This window comes from Microcaecilia unicolor, chromosome 8 (genome assembly GCF_901765095.1).
Source record: "Microcaecilia unicolor chromosome 8, aMicUni1.1, whole genome shotgun sequence".
In the NCBI taxonomy this organism is placed as follows: domain Eukaryota; kingdom Metazoa; phylum Chordata; class Amphibia; order Gymnophiona; family Siphonopidae; genus Microcaecilia; species Microcaecilia unicolor.
In genome coordinates this window covers 167,097,632-167,119,020 of record NC_044038.1, presented here as the reverse complement: position 1 = coordinate 167,119,020, position 21,389 = coordinate 167,097,632, and the positions used below count along the sequence as shown (strand labels likewise).

At 46.8% G+C, this 21,389-nt stretch overlaps 1 protein-coding gene across 3 annotated transcripts in view; it reads right to left on the bottom strand.

Moving 5' to 3' along the window:
• The window catches only part of KLHL3 (kelch like family member 3), a 145,457-nt gene that overhangs the window by 94,393 nt on the left and 29,675 nt on the right, over positions 1-21,389 (bottom strand). For 2 of the 3 annotated variants that reach the window (XM_030212861.1, XM_030212864.1), the window contains exons 2-3: positions 16,063-16,176; positions 2,038-2,144 (exon numbers count right to left, since the gene is read on the bottom strand). In XM_030212861.1, the coding sequence (XP_030068721.1) occupies positions 2,038-2,144; positions 16,063-16,176 (221 nt within the window). Of the gene's footprint in view, positions 1-2,037; positions 2,145-16,062; positions 16,177-21,389 lie in introns of those variants that run through there. The other variant, XM_030212862.1, reaches the window with a different exon arrangement.

The window sequence follows — 21,389 nt, the reverse complement described above, 5'->3', positions numbered from 1 at the left end:
CCAAAAACGCTACCTTCGGACTATAAGACGCACCCCCCATTTTCCTCCCAAATTTTGGGGGAAAAAGGTGCGTCTTATAGTCCGAAAAATACGGTACTCAAAATAAAGCAACCAAACCTGTTCTTTATTCTTTGTCCATCTACAGCTCTTTCAATTGGACCCCTCCAAGCCCCTGACCCCCCCCCCTCCAAGCCCACAGCCACCTCCCTCACAGTTCCACAACCGCCACCCCCCCAAACATTCACACACAAACACACACTGTGTAGCACCAAAAATAAAAAAATAAAAAAAAAAGAACACACACCAAAAACATGACCAGAGGAATCCCTCACTTTCAACCCATCACCACAGGAACGCAAACCCCCCCCTTCAAAACCCCCTCGCCACTCCCTCACATTTCACCATCCACACACCCCCCCCCCCCCCACAAACATTCACACACACATACACACACACTCTAGCACGACAAAAACACAACAAATGACAGACAACACAAACATGACATGAACGATTCCTCACTTTCACAACCTCAACCCATCTACGCAGATCCCCCTCCAAGCACCACGCAACTCCCTCACACATCACAACACCCCCCCCCCCCCAATAAATACACAAGCTCTACTATGGAGAATCAGCATCTCTTACTCACAACCACACACTCCCCTCCCCATCATACATACACTCTTCCATGGAGAAACAGCATCTCTCTCACTCACACCCACACACTCCCCCCACCCCCCTTAATACACAAACTATACCATGGAAAAACAAAGTCTCTCTGTCTCTAACTCACACATACATCATCATACACAAACTCTGCAATGGTGAATCTGGATCTCCGTCTGCCATTTGGCACTGGAGCACCACAAGTAGGTGGCGGATGACCGCAGGGCCCTGCAGAACACCAGGACACTAATGGACAAAGTGGTGAGTTACAGGGGAGTGGGAGAGGGGAGGGAGGACGGCCTAGAACTCAGAGGGGAGGAAAGGAGGGCGTGGGACTCGGAGGAGAGAGCGGGAGACAGCAACGAAGGGAGGGGGGGAACCCTTGCTAGCGCCCGTTTCATTTCAGGCAGAAACGGGCCCTTTTTACTAGTTTCTAATAAAGACAACCCTAGTGCAAGCATCACAGCGTTAAGACATGCGAAGGCTCAGGACAGAAATTAAGGAGGGGAGCTCCCCCCCCCCCCAAAATGTCACACAGGCAACTTTCCTCTTACTTTGATTAGGTTTGGGCCCCTTTAGTATGGGGGCACAGGGCAACTATCCTTGCAAGTGAATTACCTATCATCAGAGGAACAAATTCATTTTTATGGACACTCCTTTTCTGGACAGCAGTCTGATTGATAAAATGAACAGTCATTTTCCTTTGGTATGCAATATTTAATAAGAAAAGAGAGTCCTGAGATAGGAAATCGCCTGGCAGCTGGGTTCTGGGGTTTTTCCCTCCCACCCCTTTTTCTATATTTTCTAAAATTATCTTCTTTCTATCCCCAACTGTGATACGCTTTAATTTGTTTAATTTAGTTTGCATTTATTGATAAATATGCAAAATAAAGGGGCCCTTTTACTAAGGTGCACTAAGCCCTAAACTAAATTATTTTTGGGGAGGGGAGTGGGGACGTGGCATGGACAGGGAATGGGTGTGGGAAGTGCCAACTAGCCAGCATGTTCACATTAGTGCATGCAACTGGTTAATCCAGGAGTCCTTAACGCCTCCTAAATAGGAAGACAGTTAATAAGTGCTCCTGTGTTAATTATTTGCAGTTTCCATGTGCTAACATTAATGCACAACCTGCAAATATAAAAGTGAAAAAAAAAAATCCCCATTTGCCCACCACAGTAAAAATTGGCTTAGCACGAAGCAAAGTCCCACCTTAGAACACACCAAACCCATTTTTTTTACCATAGCTTAATAAAAGGACCCAAAAATATTTTGTCTATATATTTGAAATGCAGTTTTTAAGAAAAGTGAAATGTAAGGTAGAAGCTGGCAATAAAATGATACATCAAAAATGTGCAAAAACCAAATGGTACCTGTAAACATTGCATAGAAATAAGGGCTGCAGGCCGCGAGGACAACACGGTGGGCGTCGACTTCAACATCTTCAGCCACGATGAGGACATCACACAGCATCCGTTTACTGTGAAGGAAGACCGAAGAGAAAATGGGGTGAAATAGGCATGCGATACCTTTTCTGTACATCAAGCAGCGCTGCCACTCCGAATCCACATAGCACCTGCGTTTTCAAAATTAAGAAAACTAAAATGCAAAATCTAGTCACCACTTTCAGCAGCTTCCATGCCATAAGTTTAAAATTACTTGTCTGCTCTCTTTCTCATATCCACAGGGGAATAAGAAGTCTCTCTATTTTGTCCTATCTGAGTGGCCCGATGCATTAAAGTCCCGGTAAAAAAAAAAAAACATAATAAGTGTTTAGATCCATGGAAGAAGTTAATGATTTCGAAATAACAAATGAAAGGAAAATTGCATGCAAATGAGCACATCTTCAATCATCAATGAATATGAGATCAGATTTGCAGTTTGGGAACCCCCTCAACTAGCCTGAAGAGTACATAAGTATCGCCATACTGGGAAAGACCAAAGGTCCATCACACCCAGCATCCTGTTTCCAACAGTGGCCAATCCAGGTCACAAATACCTGGCAAGATCCCAAAAAAGTGCAAAACATTCTATACTGCTTATCCCAAAAATAGTGGATTTTCCCCAAGTCCATTTAATAATGGTCTATGGACTTTTTCTTTAGGAAGCCATTCAAACCTTTTTTTAAACTCTGCTAAGCTAACCGCCTTTAAAACATTCTCTGTCAACGTATTCCAGAGTTTAATTACACGTTGAGTGAAGAAACATTTTCTCCAATTCGTTTTAAATTTACTACCTTGTAGCTTCATCGCATGGACGGGGGGGGGGGGGGGGGGGGGGGTTGGGGAGGGAGGACTGGGGTTGCACAGCCTCCAAGCACAGGACTTCCATTATCCTCTTCTGTCTGTAGCTAAGAGGTCTGTGATTTTCAACTCTGAAGCATCCTTTATCACAGGACTATCACTGCATTATTATAGACTAGTAAAAAAGGCCCGTTTCTGAGACCAATGAAACGGGCGCTAGCATGGTTTTCATCGTGAGAGTGTGTGTGTGAGAGAGACTGCGTGAATATGAGAGTGTGTGTGACAGAGTGAGGCTGTGTGTGTGAGAATGAGTGTGTGTATAAGAATGTGACTGTGCGTTTGATATATGTAGACTTTGTGTGTGAGTGATTGAGGGAGAGAGTGTGTGTGTTTGAAAGAGTGTGTGTGTTTCTGTGTATGTGTGAGTGTTTTAAGCAGGTGGTGCATTCCCCTCCCCCTACCGTGCCGCTCTTCTTTACCCTCCTCTCACCGCCCCAGTCACCCTCCAAGTTCCAGGTCACCCCCCCCCCCTCAGAGTGAGTGTATGTGTTTGAAAGAGTGGGTGTGTGTGTGAGTGTTTTAAGCACGTGGCGCATTCCCCTTCCCGTTCTGTGCTCCTCTTCCTCCCCCTGTGTTCACCGTCAACATCAGTCTGCTGTCCCTCCCCCAAGCCCTCCTCCCTCTTTTCTGTGCTGCCTCCCAGGCAGTGCATGCAGCATTCATGCATTGATTTGTGTGCTGTGCTGCTGCTCCTCTCTCCTCTTTCTGTCTCCGTAGGAGCGCAGGTACCAGGAAGTTGTTTTGAAGTTCGTGTTCCTGTGCTCCAGGGCTAGTGAGAGATGAGTGGCTGCAGCGCAGACAGCCAATGGCTGAAGGCTGTGTTTCGTTTTTTTTTTGTTGTTGTTAAGATTAGCGGCGATCTTTGAGGGGGGAGGGTGGATATGTGAAACGGCAACCTCGGGGGGGGGGGGGGGTGGGCTTGAGAGAGGAAGCTGCGAACTCGGGGGGGGGGGGGGTTGTGTTTGAAAGAGGCGACCTTTGGGGGGGGGAATGGGGGAAGCAGCGACCTCGCTCGCGGGCGTTTGGAGAGTGGAAGCGTCGAACTGAATAGGCGACCTTGGGGGGGGGGGGGGTGGCGAGGGGAAGCGGCGTACTTGTTTTGAAGCCTCCAAAAGTCCCTAGCAACGTGTGTGTTCGATGTGTGCTCGTCCCTCACGTCAAACGTGATGACGTTGAGGGCGGAGTGATGCGATTGGTTGAGTGTCATTGCTCCGCCCTCAACGTCATCACGTTTGACGCGTGGGCGGGGCAGACACAAAGCGATCTCACTCCCTTCACTTTTAGAACGTTGGGTAAGTGAGGCTTCATTAGAACGTTGGAGGTGTGTTTTATATAGAGAGATGTGTTACCTGAGGCACAGGAAGATTTCCACCTTGCTATTTCTACTGTAAACCATATTGCTCTAACCTGTACCATGCCCCATAGTTGCTTCACTGTAATTTTTTTCCCTCCTGAAGCTACAAGAAATTACATCCAATGGCAAATAATGAAGATTTTTTCACATCTATATGATATTATAGGTAGCAAAGCTGGCTAGGTACTTCTAAATTTCAACGCAACCAGAAGCACATTTAACAATATCATGCTGGGTCATTCAGCCTAGCAGCTCATCTTTTGGCTGTGACTAATCCAGGTTTATTTCATTTACATTTTCAACTTTAACAGTGGAACCCCGATATCACACTATGATTGGGCTCCATAAAACAGGGCCGGTCCTAGGGTTTCGGCGCCCTCCTGCAGCCTATTAGTCAGCGTCCCTACCCATCCAGGGGCAGGATCACTATGGCTCCGCCACTACAGTAGTCACACCCCTTTTACCAGCCATGACATCATTGAAAATATTACACCAATATAGAAGAAAAATAACTTGTGGGTTTTTTTTTTGTTTTTATCATAATTTCTGTAAGCTGTTACAGCTCCATTATACTCAAAATGACACAAACCAAATTAGCATACAGACCATGAATTATGAGAACAGACAGTCTTGCCAACTCTGAAAAATAATGTGTTAGCAAAATCTCAGAATCTAACAGATCCCCTATTCAGACACTTGGCCTTGCAGTCACACATGCAGAACAGAGATAACCCCTCTTCAACGTCTTCAAAAATTAACCTGAAATCCTAAGAAGTTTGACTCTGTATGCAGCACAATACCAGAAAAGCAGAAACACATTGCTATACATTGCAAAATGAGACAGCAAATGTAGCAGATGTAAATTCTCAAAGTGGACATATTCCAAACACTAAAATGAAAATAAAATGATTTTTTTCTACCTTTGTTGTCTGGTGACTTTCTTTTTCTGATCATGCTGGCCTAGTATCTGATTCTGCTGCTATCTGTCCTCTTAACTCCGTTTCCAGGGCTTTTTTTCCATTTATTTCTTTACTTTCCGCCTTTCTTCTTCATTTCTTGCTCTATATCCATAAGTAAAAGCTGGGTCCTCCGCAGACTTGACTGTCCAGTGGATCCAGCTTCTGCCTATTTTCTCCATCCATGTGCAGTTTTTCTCCTCTCTTCCTTTTCCATCATCTCATCTCCTTCCTCTCTCTTCCTTCCCCTCCATCCATGCCCAGCATTTCTTCTCTCTCCCTTCCGCTCCATCCATGTGCATCTCCTTCCTCTGTCTTCCCTTCCCTCCCCTCCATCCATGTGCATCTCCTTCCTGTCTTCCCTTCCCTTCCCTCCATCCATGTCCAACAATTCTCTCCCTGCCCTCCCCTCCATCCTCCCCATATCCAGCAACCCTCCTCTCTCCATTGCCCTCCCCTCCATCCATGTCCAGCAACTCTCCTCTCCCCTCCATCCACCCATGTCCAGCAACTCCCGTGCCCTCCATCTATCCATCCATATCCAGCAATTCTCCTCTCTCTCCCCTGCCCTCCCCTCCATGCCCAGCAATTTCTCCTCCCTCCCATGGCCCTGCCCTCCAATCCATGTCCATCCTTGTCCATCGATGCTCCTCTCTCCCATTCCCTCCTTCATCCATCCATATCCATTCATATTCAGCAATTCTCCTCTCTCCCCTGCCCTCCCATCCATGTCCATCAATGTTCCCCTCTCCCCTGCCCCCCTCCATCCATCCATATCCAGCAATTCTCCTCTCTCCCTGGGCCCTGCCCTCCCATCCATGTCCATCGATCAATGCTTCTCTCTCCCCTGCCCTCCCGCTCCCATGTCCACCTGCCCATCCTCTGAGTCTTCTCTGGTTTAAATCTTGCATTTAAAATTTACCTCCGTCGCAGCAGCTGCGCAGCGTCAGTGAAAGCGCTGCCCGACGTCTCCAGCCTTCCCTTCGCTCGTTCGTTCCCTCTCAGTGTCCCGCCCTCGCAAGGAAATGATGTCAGAAGAAGGCGGGACACTGAGGGAACGAACGCGTGAAGGGAAGGCTGGAGACGGGCAGCGCGTTCACTGACGCTGCGCAGCTGCTGCGATGTCGGAGGTAAATTTAAATACAAGATTTAAAGCCCCCAGGGCGGCGCGGGTACCAGAGCAGGAAACCGAAGGCTAGGCTGCTGTCGGGGTCCGGGAGCTGAGGTAAGCGGAGAGGGTAAGCATGGCGCGGCGGCGCCCTCCAGAGGTCTGCGCCTCCCTGCCATGCTTACCTCGCTTACCGGGTTGAGCCGGCCCTACCATAAAATATCACTGCGTTAAACGTGGAGTCGTGTTATATCGAGGTCAATGGAACATGAACACAATTGATCCAAAAACTGATTTGATGCAAAAGTTGTATGTAACAAACAAAAAAAAAAAAAAGGGGGGGGGGGGGGAATAGCCAAGACATAATTAATTATATGCGGATTCATGTTATTGCAGGCCGTGTTATTAATAAGGTTCAACTGTACTGTATCGCCTGTAAAGCTCTGATTTACGTATATAATACAGTGGAAACAAATAGAATTAAATGAGAGTAAAAGTTAATAGAAGTAACCAAGCATGTATCAAAAAGTACATCAATTTCTTATTACTCACTGACAGGGACAAGCAGTGGACTTCCTCAAGTCTCCCTAATATGTGTTTACGACTTTTCCTAAGCAGCCTAACCTTTTCTTAAATCCAGCTTAGCAAGATGCCTTGATATCATTCCCCAGCACAAAATTTCACAGCTTAAGTATGTGTTGACTGGGGGGGGGGGGGGGGGGGGGGGGAACAACTCTCTCTCAAGCATTAACAGTTTTTAAAGGAAAAATTCATTTTCACGGCATGCCCTAGTGTTTTTCAAACAAGATAATGATTTCCTATTAACCTGTTCCATACAGCTTGTGATTTTATCCTTCCCCCTGCTCAGTACTGTTCCATTTGATGGCCTCTAGTCGGTTTACCCTCTCTCGATATGAAAGCTGTTCCATCACCATAATCATTTTTGTTGCCTCTCTGTGTTTTTCTAGGTCAGCTGTATTCTTTTAAGAGATGGCGTGACCAGTACTCAAAGGGTGGTCTTGCTATACATTTATACAGGAGGTATAATGAGTTTTAAAAAAAATCGCCACCATTTGTGTTCTCTTCTGGACTCACTCAAGTCTGTAACCATACATACATTCATTCATTCATACTTTCACGGCATGGCTGAAACTCTTCATAAAGGCAGTTAATAAAACTTAAATAAAGGCATTAAGCACCAGGAAGCTGTGTCATGTAGACAGTTTAACCTTCTAGACAGAGCTAGAAAGCAGAAAAAAATTTTTTTAAGTGGAAGGCCACTAGTCTATAAGGTAGCAGTAAGTGCCATTAGTGCACATTAGAGGCCGACTGAACTTTGGTTTCACTGCCAAAACTGGCCTGAAATCCACTATCGACCTTACTTCAGTTTTCGCCAAAAATGCTTGTGCATTTTCGGCTGTAACACAAACTATGAACGCAGCCCCCCTCCTGACTCCGCCTCCCATGACCGTAAAGAGCCCTCCCCCTCTTCTGAACACGACCTCTCAGCAGCAGTCCTCTTCTTGGCCTACCTTGTTGTTGGTGGGTAGCGGGCGCAGCAGCATCCCCTATACACGGCCAGCTCCAGGTCAAAATGGCTTGCCAGACTGCTGCCGGAGGTCCCGGCGGCCATTTTGATCTGAAGACAATCATATGCAGGAGCGAGTGGGGACATTCCTGCACCTGCTACCCACCAACAGGAGAGGGCTGCTGCCAGCAGGAGGGGAAGGGGGGCAATTTCGGTTTCAGCTTTGGTTTCTGCCAAAACCGATCAGCTAATTTCAGTTGCAGATTCGGTTTTGGCAGAAACCGAAGATCCTGTTTTCAGTCGGGCTCTGGTACACATAGGCAGAGCATAGGCGGACCATGAGTGTCTCTCCCAGGTATGCACGTAGTTTATAGAACACCATGAAACTAAGCTTATCACTTGGTGCATCTAGACGCACTAATTTAGGCCTGCTATTGACATGCCTAAACATTGTCGTCACAATGCCGACTTACGCCAGTATTCTACAAACAGAATCTTGGCACCAAAATGCCATTATAGAATTGGGCCAAGCATAAAGCATTGGGGCACCTAGACTGAAGCACCAATGTACAGAATTGCCACCAAGATGACTATCAGGCTCATTTTCGAAAGAGAAGGACACCCATCTTTCGACATAAATCGGAAGATGGGCGTCCTTCTCACAGGGTCGTCAAAATCGTTATAATCGAAATCCGTCTTTGGACGTCCCCAACTGCTTTCCGTCACAGGGACGGCCAAAGTTCAAGGGGGCGTATCAGAGGCGTAGCGAAGGCAGGACATGGGCATGCCTAATACTTGGGATGTCCTCAACCCATAATCAAAAGAAACAAGGACGTCCCTGATGAACACTTGGACGACTTTACCTTGTCGTGTTTTTCTTACGACCAAGGCACAAAAAGGTGCCCGAAATGACCAGATGACCTCCCCTTACTCCCCCAGTGGTCACTAACCCCCTCCCGCCCTCAAAAAATATCTTTCAAAATATTTTTTGCCAGCCTCAGATGTCATACTCAGGTTCATGACAACAGTATGCAGGTCCCTGGAGCAGTTTTTGTGGGTGCAGTGCACTTCAGGCAGGCGGGCCCAGGCCCATCCCCCCTTACCTGTTATGTTTGTGGAAGAAACAGCGAGCCCTCCAAAACCCACCACAACCCCACTGTACTCACATCTAGGCGCCTCCCTTCACCCGTAAGGGCTATGGTAGTGGTGTACAGTTGTGGGGAGTGGGTCTTGGGGGGCTCAGCACACAAGGTAAGGGAGCTATGTACCTGGGAGCAATTTATAAAGTCCACTGCAGTGCCCCCTTGGTATCCTGGCATGTCAGGGGGACCAGTGCACTAAAAATGCTGGCTCCTCCCATGACCAAATGGCTTGCATTTGGTCGTTTCTGAGATGGATGTCCTTGGTTTCGATTAATCGCCAAAAATCAGAAACGACCAAAACTAGGGACAGCCAAATTTCAGGATTTGGACGTCCCTGATGGTATTTTCAAAATGAAAGATGGACATCCATCTTGTTTTGAAAATACGGATTCCCCCGCCCAAAGATCGGGACGTTTTGCGAGGACGTCCACATCAAAACATGGACGTCCCTTTCGAAAATGCTCCTCCACGTAACGTGTCCTTATTTATTTAAAACATTTCTAGTCCACTCGATCTTAACAATTCTCAGCGGACCCCTTCAGGTGCACATTATTTATTATTATTATTATTATTTATTGCATTTGTATCCCACATTTTCCCACCTATTTGCAGGCTCAATGCGGCTTACATAGTTTTATTAACATTGTCATTTCAGGATATCAGATACAGTTAGTATTGTGCAGAGATTAAGTAGGAAAGAGAGAAGAAGGAAGGGAGGGATTAGGGTAGCTATAGAAGGTGGGCTTTCGTAGGTTGTGAGTAGGTTGGTGAGGTGGATTAGTGAGGTTATCGGTTCTCATTGTAGGCTTTGTTGAAGAAGTGTGTCTTCAGATATTTGCGAAAGATGGTTATTTCGTTGATTGTTTTCAGGTCTGTAGGTAGTGCATTCCATAACTGCGTGCTCATGTAAGAGAAGGTAGTGGCATGCATCAGCTTGTATTTTAGTCCTTTACAGCTGGGGAAGTGTAGGTTGAGAAATCTGCGGGATGATCTTGTGGCGTTTCTGGGAGGTAGGTCCACGAGGTTTAGCATGTATATTGGGGCATCTGCGTGAATGATTTTGTGTACAATCGTGCAGATCTTGAATGCTATTCGTTCCTTAAGTGGGAGCCAGTGAAGTTTCTCTCTTAAGGGTTTTGCATTTTCATATTTGTTTTTTCCAAATATGAGTCTGGAGGCAGTATTCTGGGCAGTTTGGAGTTTTTTGATAGTCCATTCTTTACAGCCAGCATACAGTGCGTTGCAGTAGTCCAGATGGCTTATTACCATTGACTGTACCAGGGTACGGAAGATGTATCTCGGGAAGACCGGTTTTACTCTTGAGTTTCCACATAGAGTAGAACATCTTTTTCGTTGTGCTTTTCACGTGGGCATCAAGAGTGCGGTTTCGATCGATGGTGACTCCAGGAATTTTCAAGTTTTGTGAGACCGGAAGAGAACAGTATGGTGTGATTATGGTGGAGAAACTTTTTGTGTTATATTGTGAGGTGAGCACAAGACATTGTGTTTTTTTCTGCGTTAAGTTTTAGTTGGAATGCATCTGCCCATGTGTGCATTGTTTGGAGGCTTTGGTTAATCTCGTTGGTGATTTCATTTAGATCATGTTTGAACGGGATGCAGATTGTGACGTCATCTGCATATATGTATGTTGAGATTTTGTTTGGCTAGAAGTTTGGCTAAAGGTATCATCTGGACTAAACTGCTGGCCACAGGAAACAAGATACTATGACTCAAATACAGTTGGGCATATTCAAGAAAACTAGGAATACAACATCTTGGCCAAGGTCACACGCAGTATCACTGAAAGAATGGGGATTTTTCTCTCTCAACGCCCTAAGGGGTCTTTTTACTAAGATGCACTGAAAAATGCCTTGCAGTAGTGTAGGCACGGGTTTTGGGTGCACACCGATCAATTTTTCAGTGTGCCTGTAAAAAAAAAAAGGGTTTTTTAAAAATTTTTGTTGAAAATGGACACGCAGCAAAATCAAAATTGCCACACATCCATTTAGGGTCTGAGACCTTATCTTCAGCCACTGACCTAGTGCTAAAGACTCACACGTCAAGTGCCACTTAATGTGCGTTCGATATATGCGTCCGAATATAAAAGTTATTTTTTCAGACATGCACCAAAAATGAAATTATGTGCGTCCGAACATAAAAATTATTTTTCCGACATGTGTCAAAAATGAAATTACCACAAGAGCCACATGGTAGCTGTGAGGTAACTCCATTTTGGCGCATACTGGGCGCGTGTAGACGCTTATACGGCTTAGTAAAAGGGCCCCTAAGTGTTCTTATCTCATAGTTCTACGTTCTAACTAGCACACCACAATTCCTCTACTTATCAGCATCTTTTTGACGAGCATATTGGCTGCAGCGACATAACCTGGTGCCTGCCAAATTTCTTTGAATGCTCTCCCACGGCAGGTGGTAGAGATGAAAACTAACGGAATTCATAAACGCGTGGGATAAACACACAGGAATCCTGTTTAGAAGGAATCGATCCAAGCTAGACTTCTACAGTCTGTGCCCTGATCGTGACCTAGATAGATATGGATGGGTTGGACTGGAGCTTTTCAAGGGCTTCGATGACATCTTCAGAAGTTCCGGGCAGACCTCTACGGTCTATGCCCTGAAAATAGCATGAACAAATCAAGTTCAGGAATACATAAGTTGTATCACTTCATAACTTTATGTAAAGAGTTTATCTACTCGGGTACACTAGATGGACTGTACAGGTCTTTACCTGCCATCTTCTACTATGTATGTAGATCAATGGACGTTAAGTCAGCTACATGGGCATTATTTTTAGGATATGAATGCTGATGTTGACCACATCTTAAGTGACAGCAGAAACTGCCTCACCTAAGACAATCTAAATTATTGCATAATAGGTGTTTCCAATAACAGGAACTGGAAACCCTCTAATGACCAAAGTCACCAAATATGCTTCTATTGTGACTCACTTCCACCACAACCATCCTATCCTGGGGTGAGAAATAACAAGGCACAAATAAAGTTAATGCTGTTATGACAGGAACGATTTCTTGCATTCTACAGTCATTACCGTTGTTAATCAATCACAGTCAAGTGTGTTTTTCCACGGCTGCCTATCTCTGTCTATTAACAGGTACATGCCCACTTCCACACTAAGGGGGGGGGGGGGGGGTCTTTTACTAAGCAGCGGTAAGCCCAACGCAGCCTAACCACTTGCTAAAGCAGAAGTATTTTTTATTTTTGTAGCACCAGTGTTTACCCGGTGGTAATCAGGAAGTGCTGTGCGCTGCCCGGTTACAGCTGGGTTGGCGCGAGAGCCCTTATTGCCACCTCAGTGGGTGGCACACAGCCATTTCTTTAAAAAAATAAATAAAAACAGTCTATTACCTGCTGCGGTAAAAGAGGGGTGCCTCAGCGCACATCAAAAACATTTGCCGCAGCTTAGTAAAAGGACTCCTAATTAATGCATTCTGTTTGTAATATTGACTCATGAGATCATTAAAAACTGATGAATCAGCCATCTGAAAGATCCTGGCTCAAGCTTTTCCTCTTGTCATTTTCTTCTAATGAGACACACTTCTCGCAAGGCACTTAAAAATATTTCCTGGAATTTTTTTTTTTTTTTAAGGAGATACCACAGGGAATGTCTCAGCTTTGTCTGGGAAAGTTATCTTCCTCTTGTACAATTACTCACCAGCATTACTATCCAAAGTTTGGATTACGAGGCTTTGCAGACTGAGCAAATGAAACAAAAAAAAAAAGATTTTACAATCAGGTGTTATATCGAAACTGGCTTATACCCAAGTCCAGCAGGACAGCATAGGGATGGAACTGGCTGGTGCTAGTATGATGAGGTGTGCCATGAAAAAGTGGACAATTATCACAAAAAAATCTCCTAGAACTTTACATAATCCATATTCCTAGATTAATATGAATATTTATCCCTAAAATCTAGGTATCAAAAAAATACTATATCAAAACTTTTTTCATCTAAAAATGAATGTCATAGGGTACTTTTTACTATCATTGCACAGTCTTCATACTGAAGATTCTGTGTCTACGATAAAGTCATTAAAGTTTATGTCCAACTTATAAATATTTAACACTTAACCATGTAGTTGTGATTGTTTCAATGCTCAAACAAGGTAGATTCTGCATAACATCTGTCAACGATCCCTTAAGTCTCCTCTTCAATGATAATTCACCCCCTCAATGATCCCAGTTTCACCAGGTCTTCCTCGGGAGGGGTGTGTGTATGTATATACACACACACATAAATATTTAATGTTTATTACTTTTCACTTTGTAGCAATGCCAAAGGTCTACCTGGGTTCTAGGGAAACATGCTTCTTCACAAAGCTTCTCTACCACCTTGGCTTTTCCCCCATGTCCTTGGGCAGTTCCTTTTGATAAATAAAAATTGTTTGCTATAGTACTTTTTGATACCTGGATTTTGGAGATAAATAGACAAGTATCAAGAGCACAAGAAGTCTACGTCATTTGAACTGATGCAATCTCTTTAGAAGTAACAGTACCAGGTAGACAGGAATGCTGGTCCAGAAGAACAGCAGCATCCAGCCTCCTTTGTTAATAAACTAAGAGAAAGAAGGAAGGCTACCCAGTCAAAACATGCTGTTCATCTTTCAGTAGGCAGAATCACTTATATGAACATCCAGACACTAATTCAAGTGAGTGAATTGGGGGAGGGGGCAATATACTATTATCAATCCAATTCCCCAATGCTATACCAAACTTCAATTGCACCATACTGAAAGATATACCATATTTTTTGAAGACTATCAGAGATTAAGATTTATATAGTTCAGAAAAAATCTGTTAAGAGGTAATTTTTTTTTTTTTTAACTGAGGCAAATTTGCAGGGGATCTTCTTCCCTGATGCAGAAACAACAAAACATGACTCATGTCAGCAACTGGTCTCCTGCGACCTTTTCAAGTTGCAACCTTCTTTATCATGGAACCAACCATTAATAGAAAGCACTGATAAATAAAATTTATGTATGAGAAAACCTGACTAATGACGCTATCAGCGGCATTTTCGAAAAAGAAGGGCGCCCATCTTCCGACACAAATCGGGAGATGGGCATCCTTCTCTCAGGGTCGCCTAAATCGACAGAATCGAAAGCCAATTTTGAGCGCCCTCAATTTAAGTGCGACGCGGGGACGACCAAAATTCACGGGGGCAAGTCAGAGGCGTAGCGAAGGCGGGGCGTGCTTAAGAGATGGGCGTCCTTGGCCGATAATGGAAAAAAGAAGGGCGTCCCTGACGAGCATTTGGTCGACTTTACTTGGTACATTTTTTTTCACGATCAAGCCTCAAAAAGGTGCCCAAACTGACCAGATGACCACCGGAGGGAATCGGGGATGACCTCCCCTTACTCTCCCAGTGGTCACTAACCCCCTCCCATCCTAAAAAAAAATTACATTTTTCACCAGCCTCAAATGTCATACCCAGCTCCATCACAGCAGTTTGCAGTCCCTGGAGCAGTTTTAGTGGGTGCAGTGCACTTCAGGCAGGCGGACCCAGGCCCATCCCCCCCCCCACCTATTACACTTGTGCTGGTAAATGTGAGCCCTTCAAAACCCACCCGAAACCCACTGTACCCACATGTAGGTGCCCCCCTTCACTCCTTAGGAATATGGTAGTGGTGTACAGTTGTGGGGAGTGGGTTTTGGGGGCTCAGCGCCGAAGGTAAGGGAGCTATGCACCTGGGATCAATTTGTGAAGTCCACTGCAGTGCCCCCTAGGGTGCCCGGTTGGTGTCCTGGCATGTAAGGGGGGGGACCAGTGCACTACGAATGCTGGCTTCTCCCATGACCAAATGCCTTGGATTTGGTCGTTTTTGAGATGGGCGTCCTTGGTTTCCATTATCGCCGAAAACCGGGGATGACCATCTCAACATTTAGGTCTACCATCTCTAAGGTCGACTTAAATGTTGAGATTTGGGCGTCCCCAACCGTATTATCGAAACGAAAGACGGATGCCCATCTTGTTTCGATAATAGCAGTTTCCCCACCCCTTCACAGGGTCATCCTGCGGGGACACCCTCAGGAAAACTTGGGCGCCCCGTTCGATGATGCCCCTCCACGTGGCGACATATAAATCTTGATATAAAACATAGTTCGCCAAAGGCCCTGTTGACACATATATTCCTATGGCTGTCTCTACCCTTATTGTGTGCTAACTTTTAGCACGCGCTAAAAACGCTAGCGCGCCTATAACGTGACTTAGTAAATGGGGCCCTAAGATTTTCACCCTCTGCGGATCTGCAAAAAATATATTTTACAGTATCTTGCAGTGGAAATTTCACATAGTGTTGGGGAAATCGGATTGATAGGTGTACTGAATTTTTAAAATAACATATGCTTGTTTATTTTTTTTTTCAATATGATAAACCACTTTCTTATACAGCAAAGTGGTTTACATGGTGACAATAAAATCAGATTATGAGCAGAAAGGAACTCTGATTGATGAGAAAAAGAGAAGACAAAGGCAGCACAAGGGGTCAGAGCAGTACAGCGGTCCGAACCAGCCAAAGCTTAAAACAGACGGTTGTTTAGGACATATATGAAATTGCAGATTGTGACTTAAAATGTTTGTTAGCAGACATATAAATGATTCAAATGAATTTGAAAGTCTTAAGAATTTTAGCAAACTGGAGAATTTTATTTGTGCATTTAAAAAAAATCATCTTATCATTACAATGACATGTGAAATAGAAATTCACAAACAAAAAATAGTAAATAATTCCATAAACACCATATTCCAAATACACAGAACACAAAACCTAGGGGCCAATTCAAAAAAATAAAGGCAATACAAACTGGAGATTTTATGAAGATACTCGGTGGGTAGAGTGGTTGATAATAAAAAAAAACACACACACACACACTTTTCCAATAAATGGACCTAAGAATTTATTTTCAAACATAGGTTGTGATGTTCTGAGAAGTATCACAGTCCCAAACATAATTAAATTAATAAGTCGTACCTTCTTAATTCGTTCATGACCTTGAATGCCTTCCCCATGTGGCACACATTGACAGTCACTGAACGCTGGTGCTTATCAACTTCAGGTTCCACTGCTGATTGTGAACTCGTTAAGCTGAATAATGAAAAAAAAAAAAAAGACATATACAGTAATATAGTAGATAACGGGAGAATAAGACCAATTACCCCAGTCATTCCTGTAAGCACTGCCAAAATTTCATCCCAGCTACCAGCCACAGAGCATGACAACTTGCAGAATTTCATTTCTTATGCAAGACATTATTTGCTACACTCCACCCTCTAAATTGCTACCGAAACCAGGGGGCCTTTTACTAAAGCTTAGCAAACAAGAACGTTAATTAGAACATGCTAAATGCTGCTTTTTTTTTTTTTTTAGTTACCTATTTAGTATCGATTTTTATTGAAAAAAACATTTTTCAAAGCATGCAACAAACAAGAAAGCGAATGCTACATACCTGTAGAAGGTATTCTCCGAGGACAGCAGGCTGATTGTTCTCACTGATGGGTGACGTCCACGGCAGCCCCTCCAATCGGAACACTTTACTAGCAAAGGCCTTTGCTAGTCCTCACGCGCCGATGCGCTCCGCGCATGCACGGCCGTCTTCCCGCCCGAACCAGCTCGTGTTCGTCAGTCCCATATGTAGCAAGACAAAGACAAGGGAAGACACAATTCCAAGGGGGAGGCGGGCGGGTTTGTGAGAACAATCAGCCTGCTGTCCTCAGAGAATACCTTCTACAGGTATGTAGCATTCGCTTTCTCCGAGGACAAGCAGGCTGCTTGTTCTCACTGATGGGGTATCCCTAGCCCCCAGGCTCACTCAAAACAACAAACATAGTCAATTGGGCCTCGCAACGGCGAGGACATAACTGAGATTGACTTAACAATTTTTCCAACTAACTGAGAGTGTAGCCCGGAACAGAATAAAACATGGGCCTAGGGGGGTGGAGTTGGATCCTAAACCCCGAACAGATTCTGAAGCACTGACTGCCCAAACCGACTGTCGCGTCGGGTATCCTGCTGCAGGCAGTAATGAGATGTGAATGTGTGGACAGATGACCACGTCGCAGCTTTGCAAATCTCTTCAATAGTGGCTGACTTCAAGTGGGCCACCGACGCTGCCATGGCTCTAACATTATGAGCTGTGACATGACCCTCAAGAGCCAGCCCAGCCTGGGTGTAAGTGAAGGAAATGCAATCTGCTAGCCAATTGGATATGGTGCGTTTCCCCACAGCCACTCCCCTCCTGTTGGGATCAAAAGAAACAAACAATTGGGCGGACTGTCTGTTGGGCTGTGTCCGCTCCAGATAGAAGGCCAATGCTCTTTTGCAGTCCAATGTGTGCAGCTGACGTTCAGCAGGGCAGGAATGAGGACGGGGAAAGAATGTTGGCAAGACAACTGACTGGTTCAGATGGAACTCCGACACAACCTTTGGCAAGAACTTAGGGTGAGTGCGGAGGACTACTCTGTTATGATGAAATTTGGTGTAAGGGGCCTGGGCTACCAGGGCCTGAAGCTCACTGACTCTACGAGCTGAAGTAACTGCCACCAAGAAAATGACCTTCCAGGTCAAGTACTTCAGATGGCAGGAGCTCAGTGGCTCAAAAGGAGGTTTCATCAGCTGGGTGAGAACGACATTGAGATCCCATGACACTGTAGGAGGTTTGACGGGGGGCTTTGACAAAAGCAAACCTCTCATGAAGCGAACAACTAAAGGCTGTCCTGAGATCGGCTTACCTTCCACACGGTAATGGTATGCACTAATTGCGCTAAGGTGAACCCTTACAGAGTTGGTCTTGAGACCAGACTCAGACAAGTGCAGAAGGTATTCAAGCAGGATCTGTGTAGGAAAAGAGCGAGGATCTAAGGCCTTGCTGTCACACCAGACGGCAAACCTCCTCCATAGAAAGAAGTAACTCCTCTTAGTGGAATCTTTCCTGAAAGAAAGCAAGATGCGGGAGACACCCTCTGACAGACCCAAAGAGGCAAAGTCTACGCTCTCAACATCCAGGCCGTGAGAGCCTGAGACTGGAGGTTGGGATGCAGAAGCGCCCTTTCGTCCTGTGTGATGAGGGTCGGAAAACACTCCAATCTCCACGGTTCTTTGGAGGACAACTCCAGAAGGAGAGGGAACCAGATCTGACGCGGCCAAAAGGGAGCAATCAGAATCATGGTGCCTCGGTCTTGCTTGAGTTTCAACAAAGTCTTCCCCACCAGAGGTATGGGAGGATAAACATACAGCAGACCTTCCCCCCAGTCCAGGAGGAAGGCATCCGATGCCAGTCTGCCGTGGGCCTGAAGCCTGGAACAGAACTGAGGGACTTTGTGGTTGGCTCGAGATGCAAAGAGATCTACCAAGGGGGTGCCCCACACCTGGAAGATCTGGCGCACTACTCGGGAATTGAGCGACCACTTGTGAGGTTGCATAATCCTGCTCAACCTGTCGGCCAGACTGTTGTTTACGCCTGCCAGATATGTGGCTTGGAGCACCATGCCGTGACGGCGAGCCCACAGCCACATGCTGACGGCTTCCTGACACAGGGGGCGAGATCCGGTGCCCCCCTGCTTGTTGATGTAATACTTGGCAACCTGGTTGTCTGTCTGAATTTGGATAATTTGGTGGGACAGCCGATCCCTGAAAGCCTTCAGAGCGTTCCAGACCGCTCGTAACTCCAGAAGATTGATCTGCAGATCACGTTCCTGGAGGGACCAGCTTCCCTGGGTGTGAAGCCCATCGACATGAGCCCCCCACCCCAGAAGAGACGCATCCGTAGTCAGCACTTTTTGTGGCTGAGGAATTTGGAAAGGGCGTCCCAGAGTCAAATAGGACCAAATCGTCCACCAATACAAGGATTTGAGAAAACTCGTGGACAAGTGGATCACGTCTTCTAGATCCCCAGCAGCCTGAAACCACTGGGAAGCTAGGGTCCATTGAGCAAATCGCATGTGAAGGCGGGCCATGGGAGTCACATGAACTGTGGAGGCCATGTGGCCCAACAATCTCAACATCCGCCGAGCTGTGATCTGCTGGGACGCTCGCACCCGCGAGACGAGGGACAACAGGTTGTTGGCTCTCGTCTCTGGGAGATAGGCACGAGCCGTCCGAGAATCCAGCAGAGCGCCTATGAATTCGAGTCTCTGTACTGGGAGAAGATGGGACTTTGGGTAATTTATCACAAACCCCAGTAGCTCCAGGAGGCGAATAGTCATCTGCATGGACTGTAGAGCTCCTGCCTCGGATGTGTTCTTCACCAGCCAATCGTCGAGATAGGGGAACACGTGTACTCCCAGCCTGCGAAGCGCCGCTGCTACTACAGCCAAGCACTTCGTGAACACTCTGGGCGCAGAGGCGAGCCCAAAAGGTAGCACACAGTACTGGAAGTGACGTGTGCCCAGCTGAAATCGCAGATACTGTCTGTGAGCTGGCAGTATCGGGATGTGCGTGTAGGCGTCCTTCAAGTCCAGAGAGCATAGCCAATCGTTTTCCTGAATCATGGGGAGAAGGGTGCCCAGGGAAAGCATCCTGAACTTTTCCTTGACCAGATATTTGTTCAGGGCCCTTAGGTCTAGGATGGGACGCATCCCCCCTGTTTTCTTTTCCACAAGGAAGTACCTGGAATAGAATCCCAGCCCTTCTTGCCCGGATGGCACGGGCTCGACCGCATTGGCGCTGAGAAGGGCGGAGAGTTCATCTGCAAGTACCTGCTTGTGCTGGAAGCTGTAAGACTGAGCTCCCGGTGGACAATTTGGAGGTTTGGAGGCCAAATTGAGGGTGTATCCTTGCCGGACTATTTGGAGAACCCACTGGTCGGAGGTTATGAGAGGCCACCTTTGGTGAAAAACTGTCAACCTCCCCCCGACCAGCAGGTCGCCCAGCACCGACACGTTGATGTCACTATGCTCTGCTGGAGCCAGTCAAAAGCTCGCCCCTTGCTTTTGCTGGGGAGCCGAGGGGCCTTGCTGAGGCGCACGCTGCTGACGAGAGCGAGCGCGCTGGGGCTTAGCCTGGGCCGCAGGCTGTCGAGAAGGAGGATTGTACCTACGCTTACCAGAAGAGTAGGGAACAGTCTTCCTTCCCCCATAAAAACGTCTACCTGTGGAGGTAGAAGCTGAAGGCTGCCGGCGGGAGAACTTGTCGAAAGCGGTATCTCGCTGGTGGAGCTGCTCTACCACCTGCTCGACTTTCTCTCCAAAAATATTGTCCGCACGGCAAGGCGAGTCCGCAATCCGCTGCTGGATCCTATTCTCCAGGTCGGAGGCACGCAGCCATGAGAGTCTGCGCATCACCACACCTTAAGCAGCGGCCCTGGACGCAACATCAAAGGTATCATATACCCCTCTGGCCAGGAATTTTCTGCACGCCTTCAGCTGCCTGACCACCTCCTAAAATGGCTTGGCTTGCTCAGGAGGGAGCTTGTCCACCAAGCCCGCCAACTGCCGCACATTGTTCCGCATGTGTATGCTCGTGTAGAGCTGGTAAGACTGGATTTTGGCCACGAGCATAGAGGAATGGTAGGCCTTCCTCCCAAAGGAGTCTAAGGTTCTAGAGTCTTTGCCCGGGGGCGCCGAAGCATGCTCCCTAGAACTCTTAGCCTTCTTTAGGGCCAGATCCACAACTCCAGAGTCGTGAGGCAACTGAGTGCGCATCAGCTCTGGGTCCCCATGGATCCGGTACTGGGACTCGATCTTCTTGGGAAAGTGGGGATTACTTAGAGGCTTGGTCCAGTTCGCCAGCAATGTCTTTTTTAGGACATGATGCATGGGTACTGTGGACGCTTCCTTAGGTGGAGAAGGAAAGTCCAGGAGCTCAAACATTTCAGCCCTGGGCTCGTCCTCCACAACCACCGGGAAGGGGATGGCCGTAGACATCTCCCGGACAAAGGCCGCAAAAGACAGACTCTCGGGAGGAGAAAGCTGCCTTTCAGGGGAGGGAGTGGGATCAGAAGGAAGGCCATCAGACTCCTCGTCAGAGAAATATCTGATGTCCTCCTCCTCCTCCCACGAGGCCTCACCATCGGTATCAGACACAAGTTCATGAACCTGTGTCTGAAGCCATGCCCGGCTCGACTCCGTGGAAACACGGCCACGGTGTGAGCGTCGAGAGGTAGACTCCCTCACCTGCACCGGCGAAGCTCCCTCCGCCGACGTAGTCGGGGAGCCTTCCTGGGAGGCGACCGCAGTCGGTACCGCAAGCGGCACCGATGTCGGAGACCTCACCCCGGGCAAGGGGCCAGCCGGCGCCTCACTAGACGGTACCGGTGGCGCAAGCACCCCCGGTACCGGAGGGGAAGGGCGCAACAGCTCTCC